The 13,476-nt window shown below is 43.9% G+C and overlaps 1 protein-coding gene across 2 annotated transcripts in view; it reads left to right on the forward strand.

The window, feature by feature from the left end:
• The window catches only part of HS1BP3 (HCLS1 binding protein 3), a 67,367-nt gene extending 58,650 nt beyond the window's left edge, over positions 1-8,717 (forward strand). For both annotated transcript variants that reach the window (XM_069973124.1, XM_069973123.1), the window contains exons 6-7: positions 1,520-1,652; positions 7,964-8,717. In XM_069973124.1, coding sequence (XP_069829225.1) covers positions 1,520-1,652; positions 7,964-8,198 — 368 coding nt within the window. In that variant the 3' untranslated portion in view covers positions 8,199-8,717. The remainder of the gene's footprint in view (positions 1-1,519; positions 1,653-7,963) is intronic.
• Positions 8,718-13,476: the final 4,759 nt, after the last annotated feature.

Here is a 13,476-nt window from a genome sequence, read left to right on the forward strand (position 1 = left end):
AAGGTGTATGACCACCTTTGAATGTCCAATGTGATGTCCCTCGATATAATATTCTGTGTGATTGTAAACATTTTTGTTAATTCCTTCATTTACCAAAAATGACTCTTTACCACTGAAAAACAGCTCTAAAGTCTCGCCCACTGGGTGTCTCTCTGCAGGCTGCCCTTCACTGCCTGTTGTTAGAGGGAATCTGTCTCTAGTAACAGATACATTAAGACAGACCACAGAAATAGGAGGAGGGGAGAGAGAGAGAGCAACTGTGGACAAGCAAGCTGAGGCAGAACATACTCCTGCCCCTGTAAGTTACATTTAGGGCCCTATTCCACGATTATCATTCGCATAATTGTTAATGATTAACAATCTCAAACGACCGCTATTGCAAAAGACCTGAAAACGTTCACTCATTTCCATGGAACGATAATCGTTAGTTATGATCGTATTTGCGATCGTTTTTTTCTTTGCTATTTCTTCGCTATTGCATTCGTATCTACTGCGAATGACAAAACAACGTCTTATTCAATGCGAATGTTTTGCGAACGTGCAAAAATAGGTCTAGTTCTTATTAAGCAACAATTTCTCGTTTGGTCGTTAATCGTTAACTGCATTTCAACCGAACGATTATTGTTTAGATTCAAACGATTTAACGATAATCTGAACGATAATCGTCCGGTGGAATATAGGGCCCTAAGTCTTTCCCCATCTCTGCAACAGAATCAAGTCAGTTGTGCAGAGTATCTACTGCTGCTATTTCTCTCCTTTCTGCTCATCTAGCACTTTGCAGAGCCAATGCATCAGTGACCTCTTCTCCATTCACATGCCATCTATAGTGGTTCACAGTACATCATCCCCCAGGACAGTACAGCCTGTTTAGTCCAGTGCACTTTAACCAGCACTATGCCATAGCATAGCAGGGAGGAGTAGGTGCTGTGCTGGCTAGAAAACTAAAGGATGACGTCTGCTGACAACCAGAACCTGAAATGGAGGGAATGAAAAATAACTGTGCGCCATATCACTTTTCTAAGGGGTTAAAGGGGAACTATCAGTAGGTTAGACGACTCTAACTTGCTGATAGTTCCTCAGTGCAGTGAACGGGGCACTGAGGAGGAGGGTATGTCTTTTACCTACCTCCTCGGCACCGTTCCCGTGCTATTAGCAGTGTAATCTTCAGTCTGGAGCACCATCAGGAGCACTGCCCCGCCCCCAGAGTGCCGATCTGGCCCGTCTGCTCCATTGATTATCATTAGAAGGAGTGGGACGGCTCCTGTTCTGGGGGCAGTGCTCCTAACGGTGCTCTGGATCGAGGATTACACTGCTAACAGCACAGGAACGGCGCCGAGGAGGAAGATAAGAGACATACTGTCCTCCTCAGTGCCCCGTGCACAGTAGCGACATATCAGCAGATTAAATTGCCTTTAATGTAAGCAAATCATGGAGGTTTTTACTGTTGTGTTGTGTTTTTTTTAAATGACAGGCACACTTTAATCACTGCCATAACAGATCCTCCACTGTTTTCTTCTAGATATCAAATTATTTGAAGAGCAAGATCTTGGAGGGATTGTAAAGCTTGGAGATTCCCTGCTGTTACCATCCGCAGTCAGTGATGATCCTTCCTTCAAACCATCAACCACAGAAGACACAGATGCATTATTTAGGTAAGTACGGTGTACAACAGGCTGAATAAGCTTTAGTGTTATAAAGAAAGGTGATGCACTGCAATATAAAATAAGATAAGATAATCCTATAATAGTCCCACTGTGAGGAAAATCACGGGGCGACTTGGGAAAATCAAAATGACAATGTACAAGTGGCTCTCTGGGACTCCACCACCTCACATTGTGCAGTTGTGTGAGGACGGAGGCGGTCCATCTCGGACGCATATAGCAAAGTCGCAGCTAAGGCTGGGTTCGCACTGTGTTTTTTTTTGTTTGTTTGTTTTTCCCCATCCATTTTTATAAAAAGAAAACTGATAAAAAACAGATGTATTTGTGTGCATCCGTTTTTTATCCGTTTTTCCATTGACTTCCATTATAAAAAAAAATCAAAACACATTGTTATTACACAAAAATGTTGTCAAATTTGTTTTTGTGTATGTTAGAAAAAAAAACAGAAGCGCTTTGATCCTTTTTTTATATAATGGAAGTCAAAGGAAAGTGCATCCGTTTTTTTCATCTGTTTTTTTTTTGGTTGTTTTTTTTTGCATAAAACAGATGGAAAAAAATGCATTGCAGAAATGCAGTGTGAACCCAGCCTAAGAGAGCAGCCCTGGCTTTATGCCCAGGTAACCAGGAAAACACTTTTAGTCCTGGGTGGTTTTCAATGACCTGAAAATTTGCTTATACAGTAAACTGGGGAGGATAGCAAATGATTAGTGGTCGGGTCTCCAGGATATTGATAACACAGAGTGTTTTGTCCCGGACACCTCTGTATAGTGACATTTACTCTTTGCGGGAAGGATGAGTCACAGACGCGTGCTTTACATGTTCTTTTACATAACAATAACTATATAAATATTTTATAATTGCTCCCAGCATCTCTGCTTCTCGTCTCCCAGAGTAGTTTACCTTAGGGAGTTCTGCAGACTTTACCGGGAAAAATCTGAACACCAGCTTAAAGGAAGTGTCCGCAAATGCCTTATGTTGTAAAGTCATGTAATGAGGAAACGTCCAGCTACCGATAGGGTGCAGTGATACGGTAACACAGCCGTGCTGGCTATAAAGGGTGTTTTCCAGGACTTAGTGATTGGTGGCCTATCCTTAGACTACACCGTCAATGATGTGCTGCCCCCCTTCAGTCCCCAGAGATACGACACCCGGATGTACACAGAGAAGCTACAAGAAATCTGTCTCTTCATTGTGTAGTGGGGTGCCAGCTCTCATTGACTTTAGTTCAGGGATGGGGAACCTGCAGCCTTCTGGCTGTTGCAATACTATAATTCCTATCATGTCAGGACAGCTAAAGCTGTCCAGGCATGATAGGAATTGTAGTTTTGCAAAACACAGCAATCACTGAGCTAAAAAAAAAAATACAATGTAGTATTCATTCAAGAGTCTCCATTGATACATTGCCCCCCTGAAAAATTTGAATATGCAGAAATATGGTCCGTGGAGCCTCAGTTATGAGGCTCAAAACATGGGAATAGCCAGATATCTCTCCTGGTAGGGGAGCCTCCTAGTGGGGAGATCTCCAAACCACCCTGATACGTAGTCCCTTAAGTCCCACTCGGTTGCCAGTATTGGGACACAAATAGGAAAACACCAGGATTGCCCCTTTTGCGTCAAAGTCAACCTCAATTGCGAGTATTGCAATATGGAAAACCAAAGCCAGGCATCCATCCACAGACAGCTGTTTCAGGGTATTGCCCCTCATCAGTGTGGAGCAAGATTCTGGCTATCAGGGCAATGAACAATAGACAAGCAAAACAATCACTGAGCTCAGGGATATCTGCAAAAAGATTAAATTGAGTACTTATTCAAGAGTCTCCATTGATAAATTGCCACCTGAAAAATTTGACTACTCTTCATTGCCCCCGATAGCCAGAATCCTACTCCACACTGATGAGTTTTAATACCCTGAAACAGCTGTCTGTGGATGGATGTCTGGCTTTGGTTTTTCCCTTGTCATGTCACAATACTCGCAACTGAGTTAGACTTTGGCGCTAAAGGGGCCACCCTGCTATTTCCCTATTTATGTTCCAATACTCGTAACTGAGTGGGACTTAAGGGGCTACCTATCAGAGTGGTTTTGTGATGTCCCCACTGAGAGGCACCACTTGGCAACAGGTTTCCTTCCCAGGTGGGATATCTGTCTATTCCCGTGTTTTGAGACTCGTAACTGTGGCTCCATGGACCCTGTTTTTGCATATTCATTTGTAGTTTTGCATCAGCTGGAGGGCCGCAGGTCCCCGATCCCTGATCTAGTTGGATCAATCAATCACCAAAACCTGGAAAACTCCTTTAGTTGTCTGGTCAAGAGGTGAGTTCACTAGTTATGACTTTTTATATTAGAGAGCAGAACAGAGGGAAAGAGCGTCCCTCAGTGTGGAGGACTCACCCATCTGTGCATCACACAAACAGCCCATTGTTTTTTTTTTTAATTCTTTATTTTGCTTTTTTAAATGGTATGAAAAGTCAGGTTTATTACAACAATGTCCTATCCTAACGGCACAACTCAGCTCCTGTTCATCCAGAAGAAGACCTAAAAAATGGCAACTGAGGTATAGGAATAAAGTAGCTTGGAAGTTACAGTGAGATCAGTTTAGTTTTGGGTGTTCAGACCCTCACCAATTGCTAGAACAAGATAGAAGAAGCACCCGGCTGAGCACTTCTCTCTCAGGCAGGAGACAGATTCTAAAGTAAATCAGTGAAGCCCATGGAGCTGGGAAGAGAAGTGCTTAGCCGAGTGCTTCTCCCCATTCACTGTAACTATCAGTGTGGTTTGCACACCCATTTCCCTCAATCAATACTTTTGACATGTCTTTATGAAATTTCACCAGTAGAGATGAGCAAACTTACAGTAAGTTGGGGTTCACACAAACACGATCTCTTTGCATTTGAATCCCGCTGCCTGGAGAAGATGGATGCAGCCCTAAGAATGCCCTGGAAACATGGATACAGAAGTCCGGAGGTAGAGGCCAAAAATTATTATGGGCAGGGGGTGGGGCGGAAAAAAAAAAAAGACACTAAGCTCTGTCCAGCACTGTCCCTGTGCCCGCTTTCTGCCGCATGACCAGGATCCCATAGCCCGCCAAGTGTCATGTTCTCTTGGGTTCTGGGTATGTCACAACCTGGCTGAGACGTCACAAGCAGGTGGGATTTAGCCTGCTCAGCCAATCAGTGACTGCAGCAGTGCCCCGCCCCACTCATTGACTGGCTGAGCGTCCGTCAGCCGGGTTGTGACATAGCTGGACAGAGCTCAGAAGACAGCTGGATGGGGTCCAGGAGTGGGATGCGGTGCTGCGCGGGCCTTTGAACAGGTGATTAGGACCTCTTTTTTTATGTTTCCCCACTCCCTGAGCATAATGATTTTTTTTGCCCCGTACCGGACTTTTCCTTTAAATGCATGACACCTTATATAAACAGTGGACATATTATCAATGACAAGGCTCCGTGCTCTATCCATTGAGAAAAAGGTAAAATCCCTCATGAACTGTGCTCTAGTTTTCCAGCCATTCCCCTGAATTGTCCCACTAAGTAAATATTTGTCACTATTCCAGTGAGACTCTTGGACATCAGTGGATTCAGCCAAATGAACATTGTGTTATTAGAACAAACTGTTAGAAGGAGACTGACGCTTAGATCCTGATTGGTCACCGGCTGCAAATATCCTGGTTTCTGTGTCAGAAAGTTCCTGAAGAATTATATCGGTAATCCTTAAAAAAAACCCTCTAAGTTCGACAGCTCCTCTTGCTAAAGCCACCGTACTCCGGGATGCTTGGTTCTCATTGATTTTTATTTCCACCAACATCCGCCATCGGAGGAGATTCGGTATCCCCCTTGAACATAAAATTTCCATTGGTTCGGCCAAGATTGCAGACTTTGGCCGTCTTCTGTAAGGTGCACATACACTGTACACAGTATATTTGGCTCATGTGTCTGGCTCCGGTCCCTCCTTACCCCTGTACATGTTTGGCCAGCCATGCCAGTGTTTTCATTGGGGAGTGGGGAGCAATCTTTGGTGGCTTGAAATCCCCTAACATCATCTGTCAGAGGAAGGGGGGGGAAGCCCCTTACACGTAAGTCCACCAAAATCTTCAGGTATGGCCAACTTTTCTATAACGTGTTTTAGGGCCCTTTGGCAGAAAGGAAACATGTCTACTTATATACGGTACAGAACTAAATAAAAAAAGGTAGAACAAACCCCTAAGAGGGGCACAAATGTGAGGGTATGTCCCAGATTCCTGCTGTTGTTCCCAATACTATAATTCGTTGCCTCCATATATCTTTAAATAACCCAAAAAGGTAATGGAATTGTATGCCGTAAAGGAGCCAGTCCATGGAATCTTCCTGTTCTTCTCCGTTAAAGGGGAACTATCAGCTATTAGACAAGTCTAACCTGCTGGTTACCCCATAGCACAGGAGACGTTGAGGAGGAAGCTATGTCTCTTACCTTCATCTTCGGTGCTGTTCGGTTGCAGTTAGTAGTTTGCTCCACAGTCCGGTAAGACCGTCAGGAGCACTGCCCGCCCCCACAACGTTGATCCGGCCCGCTCCATTGAGTATTATTAGAAAGGGTCAGGTTGGCGCTATGTTGTTGGGCAGTGCTCCAAACGGTCTTACCAGACCGTGGAGCAAACTAGTAACTGCAGCAAAACGGTGCCGAGGATGAGGGTAAGAGACATAGCTTCCTCCTCTGCATCTCCTGTTCAGTAGGGACATACTATATCAGCAGGTTAGTTTTGTCTAACCTGCTGGTAGTTCCCCTTTAAGCTACTTATGGATCTTCAGGTAATGGCTCCCATTGTAGTTGATAGTTGGCTGCTGGCGCACTGCAGATGACATAGGCGGAGATATGGTGTGGCAGCGAAGGCCAAGTAAACAGAATCAATACATTGAATATATCAACAGAAGTGTAGTCAGTAAGTTCACAACAAGACACAGAATACCAGTTTGGACCAAGTTCAAACCTTGGGTCCTGACATCAATGTCCCTTATAATATGTTGACAACTTGTGATATGTTTGGACCTAGTCAGTTTCTATCGCCTCTGGACACCACCAAGTGTGTAGTTTCAGGGGGTAGCGATTGAACTTAGAAGAAGAATATAGCAGATATGTAGCATTGGACCCCACTGCCCATCCTTTAAGACAGAGGTGGTGAACCACCAGCCCTCTAGCTGTTGCAAACTACAATTCGCTTTGGCTGCCCAGGCATGATGGGAATTATAGTTTTGCAACAGCTGGTGAGCCTAAGGTTCCCCACCTCTGCTTTAAGCGGATTGACAAGTAATTATATGATGTCTTTAAAGGGGAAGCCCAGCGAAACTTTTTATTGAAGTATTGTATTGCCCCCCAAAAGTTATACAAATCCCCAATATACACTTATTACGGGAAATGCTTATAAAGTGCTTTTTTCCCTGCACTTACTACTGCATCAAGGCTTCACTTCCTGGATAACATGGTGATGTCACTTCCTGGATAACATGGTGATGTCACTTCCTGGATAAAATGGTGATGTCACTTCCTGGATAACATGGTGATGTCACTTCCTGGATAACATGGGGATGTCGCTTCCTGGATAACATGTGATGTCACTTCCTGGATAACATGGTGATGTCACGAGCCGACTCCCAGAGCTGTGTGGGCTGTGGCTGCTGGAGGCCTGTGTCCCTCAGTGTCCCCTGCCATCATCCTCTCCAGCAGCCACAGCCCGCACAGCTCTGGGAGTCGGATCGTGACATCATTATGTTATCCAAGAAGTGACATCACCATGTTATCCAGGAAGTGACATCACCATGTTATCCAGGAAGTGACATCACCATGTTATCCACGAAGTGACATCACCATGTTATCCAGGAAGTGACATCACCATGTTATCCACAAAGTGACATCTCCATGTTATCCAGGAAGTGACATCTCCATGTTATCCAGGAAGTGACATCACCATGTTATCCAGGAAGTGACATCACCATGTTATCCAGGAAGTGAAGCCTTGATTCAGCAGTAAGTGGAGAGAAAAAAGCACTTTATAAGCATTTCCCGTAATAAGTGTATATTGGTGATTTGTATAACTTTTGGGGGCAATACAATACCTTAATAAACATTTTCACTGGACTTCTCCTTTAAAGTGATCGTTGGACAGTCCCCGAATACCACAATGGACACCATAACATGTCCCACCTGTACATGGAACAGATATCACCCGGCCTGAGAGGCCTGCTGCATTCTGTATCTGACAGCTTCCTTCAGTCTCACTGTCTGGCTCCAGGATTTACCTTTGACGTTCTGCGTCTCCTTATTTTGCCCGCAGGGTTGAAGAAGATTTGGAGAAACTTCTAAATCTTGGAATAAAGACAAAGAATAAGCCAAAGCCCCGAATACCTGCCAAGCCCACATTTCTGAAGGAGTCCAAGAATTCCGCCAGCCTGTCACGCACGGACGTGAAACCCTCGGAGCCCAATGTGCAGGCCATGGACCAGTCAGACATCCTGCAGTACATTCAAGAGAACGAGTCGGCAGACAGTGACTCACTCAGCCTGTTCTGAGGGATCGGTGCTGATCTGCCTTTCCTTTTGAAGTGTCCTTTAAGCCCTGTATAAACAGCAGCGGTTAGGAAGGTAGGCAGAATAAGCAAGAATACATAATGAACTAGTTGATGTACTACAATTCCCAGCAGGCTGGTTTAGAAAATCAATAGACCATATTAGAGAATTGTGAGTTAAAGATGGTGACTGATCTATGTAATAGAGTGCAGAGCAGCTACATGGGGCGTCTCTCATGGACAGTCCATTAATCGGAATAAGTACCTGCAGTTTATCATTTATCCTGTGGTGGCGCTGCAAGGGAATTAAACAATCACTGCCAGCTTTCCCAACAAATTACAGGTGATAATGGGACAACCGTTAATAGCTTATTGTTGGATACCACAGCATCTTTACGCCCTTCTGACCTGTCTGTTTTAGTAGTTACTTTTTTCCCCATTAAAGTGGAATTCTGGTGAAATAAATATTTTTTTTCAACTGGTACCAGAAAGTTATATAGATTTGTAAATTACTTCTATTTAAAAATCTCAAGTCTTCCAGTACTTATCAGCTGCTGTATGTCCTGCAGGAAGTGATGTATTCTCTCCAGTCTGACACAGTGCTCTCTGCTGCCACATCTGTCCATGTCAGGAACTGTCCAGAGCAGCAGCAAATCCCCATAGAAAACCTCTCCTGCTCTGGACAGTTCCTGACATGGACATCAATGGCAGCAGAGAGCACTGTGTCAGACTGGAGAGAATACATCATTTCCTGCAGGACAGACAGCAGCTGATAAATACTGGAAGACTGGAGATTTTTAAATAAAAGTAATTAACAAATCTATATAACTTTCTGAAATCAGTTAATTTGAAACATTGGAGTACCCCTTTAACTATCCTTTAAAGCAGTGGTCTCCGACCTGTAGCTTTTCAGCTGGTGTAGCACACTTGTAGTTTCAGTAACCCCATTGTAATATCATATTAACCTCTGACCCCTTTGAGTCATCCCTTTCAAATATCTAGACCTGAAAACCGCCACAATGCCCGGCACAAAGTCCCTGAAGACAGTGGTCACTCATCGATGTCAATGGTTGCCCTGATGCAGTTGTTGATGTGAATGGTCCCATATCAGACAGACCCTTGTAATCTTCTAGCGTAATAGTTGTCTAGAAAACTTGTTCTATGCAATCACTCCAATGAATATTCTCCTTACTATAAGGCCTTAATTTTTTATGCTGATATATAACTGAGAGTTACCAATAAATATAGAAATCATGCCTCTGTTCACATTGTGCATCTACTGTCCGTGCACGAGTGATGTCCCGGGATCATGATATACTTTGATGCCGGGAGCTCTGAAACTGTTTAAATATTCTTGCCACTGTACTGACACAGCTTGCTTAGAATAGCCAATGGTGGAATTCGGACGATCATGGCATGTACTGGTCAAACATCGGCTATATCGGATAATGATTCGTGTCATTTACTGATCATTGGTCGGCCATTATGTCCATGACCACCTTTTGAAACTTGGACAGTCCAAAGTCAAAAAATACCATGTGATGATATGAACCAATGGTGGTTCTCCTTACATACCAACAGCCAAGACTTCCTAATTCGCATGGTGATTATCTTTCCTTGAAAACCTAATGGGACATTGAATATTGGTCCAATCCCATCAAAAATGTCCAATTATTTGTCGGCCCATAGTTGGTTGAACCAGCCATTGGGGTCAGGTTTGGCTGACATTATAAGGTGAATGAGGACTCCCACTCTCCACCAATGGATGAAGTCAGAAGGGTCAGCGTGATGGATTTTCCATGCAGCTCCTTTGTTCTTGGAGGGATAAGCCAGGGCAAGAACCTTCTGGAGGCGGCCTAACCCTCCCCTCTTTATAGAGATCACAAAAATGTTTAGCCAGCCAAATGTTCAGGTGTATGGGGAGGGCGGGGGAGAATGATAGTACAGTATTTGGCCTAGTATTTTGCTCCAGCATTCATAAGTGGAAATGTGCGAATCTCCAGGATGCTCGGGTTCAGTTCTGCACTTGATTACTGGTGTCTGCAGAAGTTAATTGCAGGTCAAGGGAGTCTTGAAAAACATGGATCCAGCCAACTTCTGCAGCCACCGGTTATCAAATGCTGCATGCTCGGGTGCTCAACATTGGCTCATCTCTATTAGTAAGCCAAAACTGGTAGCGGTTCCACATCTGTTTATGGCTTGCCAAATACCGCAGGGAGAAACCAGCCTTAGGGCCCTATTACACGGGGCGATTATCATGTGAAAAATCGTTATATCGTTCGAATTTAAACGATAATCGTTCTGTGTAATTGCAGGCAACGATCGAAAAATCGTTCGTATGTCGTTGATCGTTGCTTTAGATCTGAACCTAAAATTATCGTTAATCGTTCACTGTAATTCCACATTGGTTCGCTCAAGTTCCGCATTTGTTCACTAATCGTTCAGTGTAATTGCACATTGTCCATTGTTTTGCTGGGATCAGAAGGAATAAACGATCATAGTACCGATCATAGTAACGATCGTAGCGACCATCGTTCTGTGTAATATGGTGAACGATTTCAGGTTAACGATAAACAATCTCGTTTGCAATGGTTTGTCGTTAATCGTTAAAAATCGCTCCGTGTAATAGGACCCTAAGGGTCCTATTAGACTGGACGATGGCGGTCTGATCACTAATGTAAACAAGCGCTGATCTGCTAGATCGGGGCTCATTTACTGAGTCAATTGCGTGGCTTGATTATCGTTTAGCAAGGGCTGTGTGTGTATATATATATATATATATATATATATATATATATATATATATATATATATATAGTTAGAGATGTCTGTGCAGCCCTTGCCCTAAACTGTAATACATCACCTCTCCACACTCCTGGTCTTCTCCTGTCCTCTGCTTCCTCCCTTGCGCCGCAGCTTTAGAACAGTCTCTGAGCTGACAGACCGCTCAGCCAATCACTGTTCGGGACCGCCATGACCAGTGATTGACTAAGCGGCCTGTCAGCTCCCAGACCGTTCTGAAGCTGCAGCCTCGGTGCAGGGCAGCAAGCAGAGGGCAGAAAAAGAACGGCAGGGTGGGGAGGTAATGTGTAACAGTTTATGCAATGGTTAGCCGTTGGCCTCGCATTAATATTACATGTAGTGATGTGCTGTCGGGGGGGCGGGGGGGGGGGGGATGATTTTAGGTCCGGACTTAAAGGGGTTATCCAGCGCTACAAAAACATGGCCACTTTCCCCGTACTGTTGTCTCCAGTTTGGGTGGGGTTTTGAAACTCAGTTCCATTGAAGTAAATGGAACTTAATTGCCAACCCCACCTGAACTGGAGACAACAGTAGGGGGAAAAGTGACCATGTTTTGTAGCACTGGATAACCCCTTTAAAGACGCAAACAGCTGATAATCGTTGTCACTATTACACGGAGGGATGATTTACTGAATCGGCCTCATTCAACTGAGTATCGCTCCGTATAATAGGGCCTTAGAGGTACAATGGGGGAGATTCATCAATCATGGTGTAAAGTGAGACTGGCCCAGTTTCCCCTAGCAACCAATCAGATTCCTCCTTTCATTCCTCACAGACTCTTTGGAAAATGAAAGGTGGAATCTGATTGGTTGCTAGGGGCAACTGAGCCAGTTTCACTTTACAGCATGTTTGATAAATCTCCCCCTATACATATAAGCCATGCTGTACTGGACCATTAGGAATTTGTCCACCATGGCGTCCCCTTCCAGCAGACTGGTTATAGGTTTATGCAGAGAAAAGATTTTGTTGTTTGTGTGTAAGAGCTCTATTCCACCGGGCGATTATCGCTCAAATAATCGTTAACGATCTCAAACAATCGCTATTGCGAAAGACCTGAAAACGTTCACTCATTTCCATGGAACGATAATTGCTACTTATGATCGTATTTGCAACCGTTTTTTGTTCGCTATTTCTTCGTTATTGCGTTCGTATCTACTGCGAACAACCGAATGACGTCTTATTCAATGCGAATGTTTTGCAAACGAGCAGCGATAAAAATAGGTCCAGGTCTTATAAAGCGATCAACGATTTCTCGTTCGGTCGTTAATCATTAACTGCATTTCAACCGAACGATTATCGCTTAGATTCGAACGATTTAACGATAATCTGAACGATAATCGTCCGGTGGAATAGGGCCCTAAGACTTTCCAGGAGTGCAGACAATGAGGATATCATTAGGGATCAGTCACCACACTTCATTCCCGGCCGGTGCTGGCTCCGTCTCTCTTATATCGCCTGCCGGGTGATGGAGTAATAGCAGCGTGCGCTCCATTCTTATTGAATTATCTTCTGTTGTCATAAATGAGTGGCTGAAACCTTCCTATTATTACATCCCCCGGCTTATGTCATGGATTCCGTGAGGTATTACTATGAATATTGCGTGTATACAAAGGGAAGGGGACAGTATCAGGCACTGAGGGAACGTCTCGCCAGAATACGTGTCGGCCTTGGATGAAACATTTTGTAATACATTCTAGTAGAGCAAAAAAAAAAAAATACTATAAAAGCAGAGATGTCAGTGTGAAGAAAACTACACTGCCAAACAGCGCAGACCAAAACTACCAAAATGACAGAGAGGACCTCATCTCTTTGGGTAATAGGGAATTGTTTCTTTATAATCTGGGATGTACAGAATTGTTGAAAGTATAATAAAGGGTACAAACATACACGACAGATCCGCATAGAAAACCTCTCCTGATCTGGACAGTTCCTGACATGCTCCGAGGTGTCAGCAGAGAGCACTGTGTCATACACATACAGCAACTGATAAGTACTGGAAGACGGGAGATTTTTAAATAAATTTACAAATCTATATAAGTTTTTAAAACCAGTTAATTTGAGAGAAAAAGATTTGTGCCAGAGTTCCCCTTTAAACTATTGACTTTGAGATCCAATTGAGCATCTCTGGGATGTGCACTACATGTAGGTCCCATTATAGCTAACATCTTGGCACAGGCCTTGGATTCATGTTTCTACAGGTTAAATGTGGCACAAGGGAAATTACACAGTGTTAGGGAAGTGGTATTAATGTTATGGCGGATGCACCATGAACAGGAGAGGAGGAGACATAAGCGTCTTCATGTCCGGCTGCCTCTGTGTGTCTTGTATATCTGGGGAACATATTGATTCAGTCATTTTCAGTATCCTCTTTCCTTTGTGTATCTCCTTATGCTATCTATAGTAGGAGTCAATCCAAACCTAGCGGTGGCCTGAGCGAGCCTCCTGTCTGGATTACCTCAGACGTTTCCGGAGTTAAGCTT

Source organism: Dendropsophus ebraccatus, chromosome 6 (assembly GCF_027789765.1).
Source record: "Dendropsophus ebraccatus isolate aDenEbr1 chromosome 6, aDenEbr1.pat, whole genome shotgun sequence".
Classification (NCBI taxonomy): domain Eukaryota; kingdom Metazoa; phylum Chordata; class Amphibia; order Anura; family Hylidae; genus Dendropsophus; species Dendropsophus ebraccatus.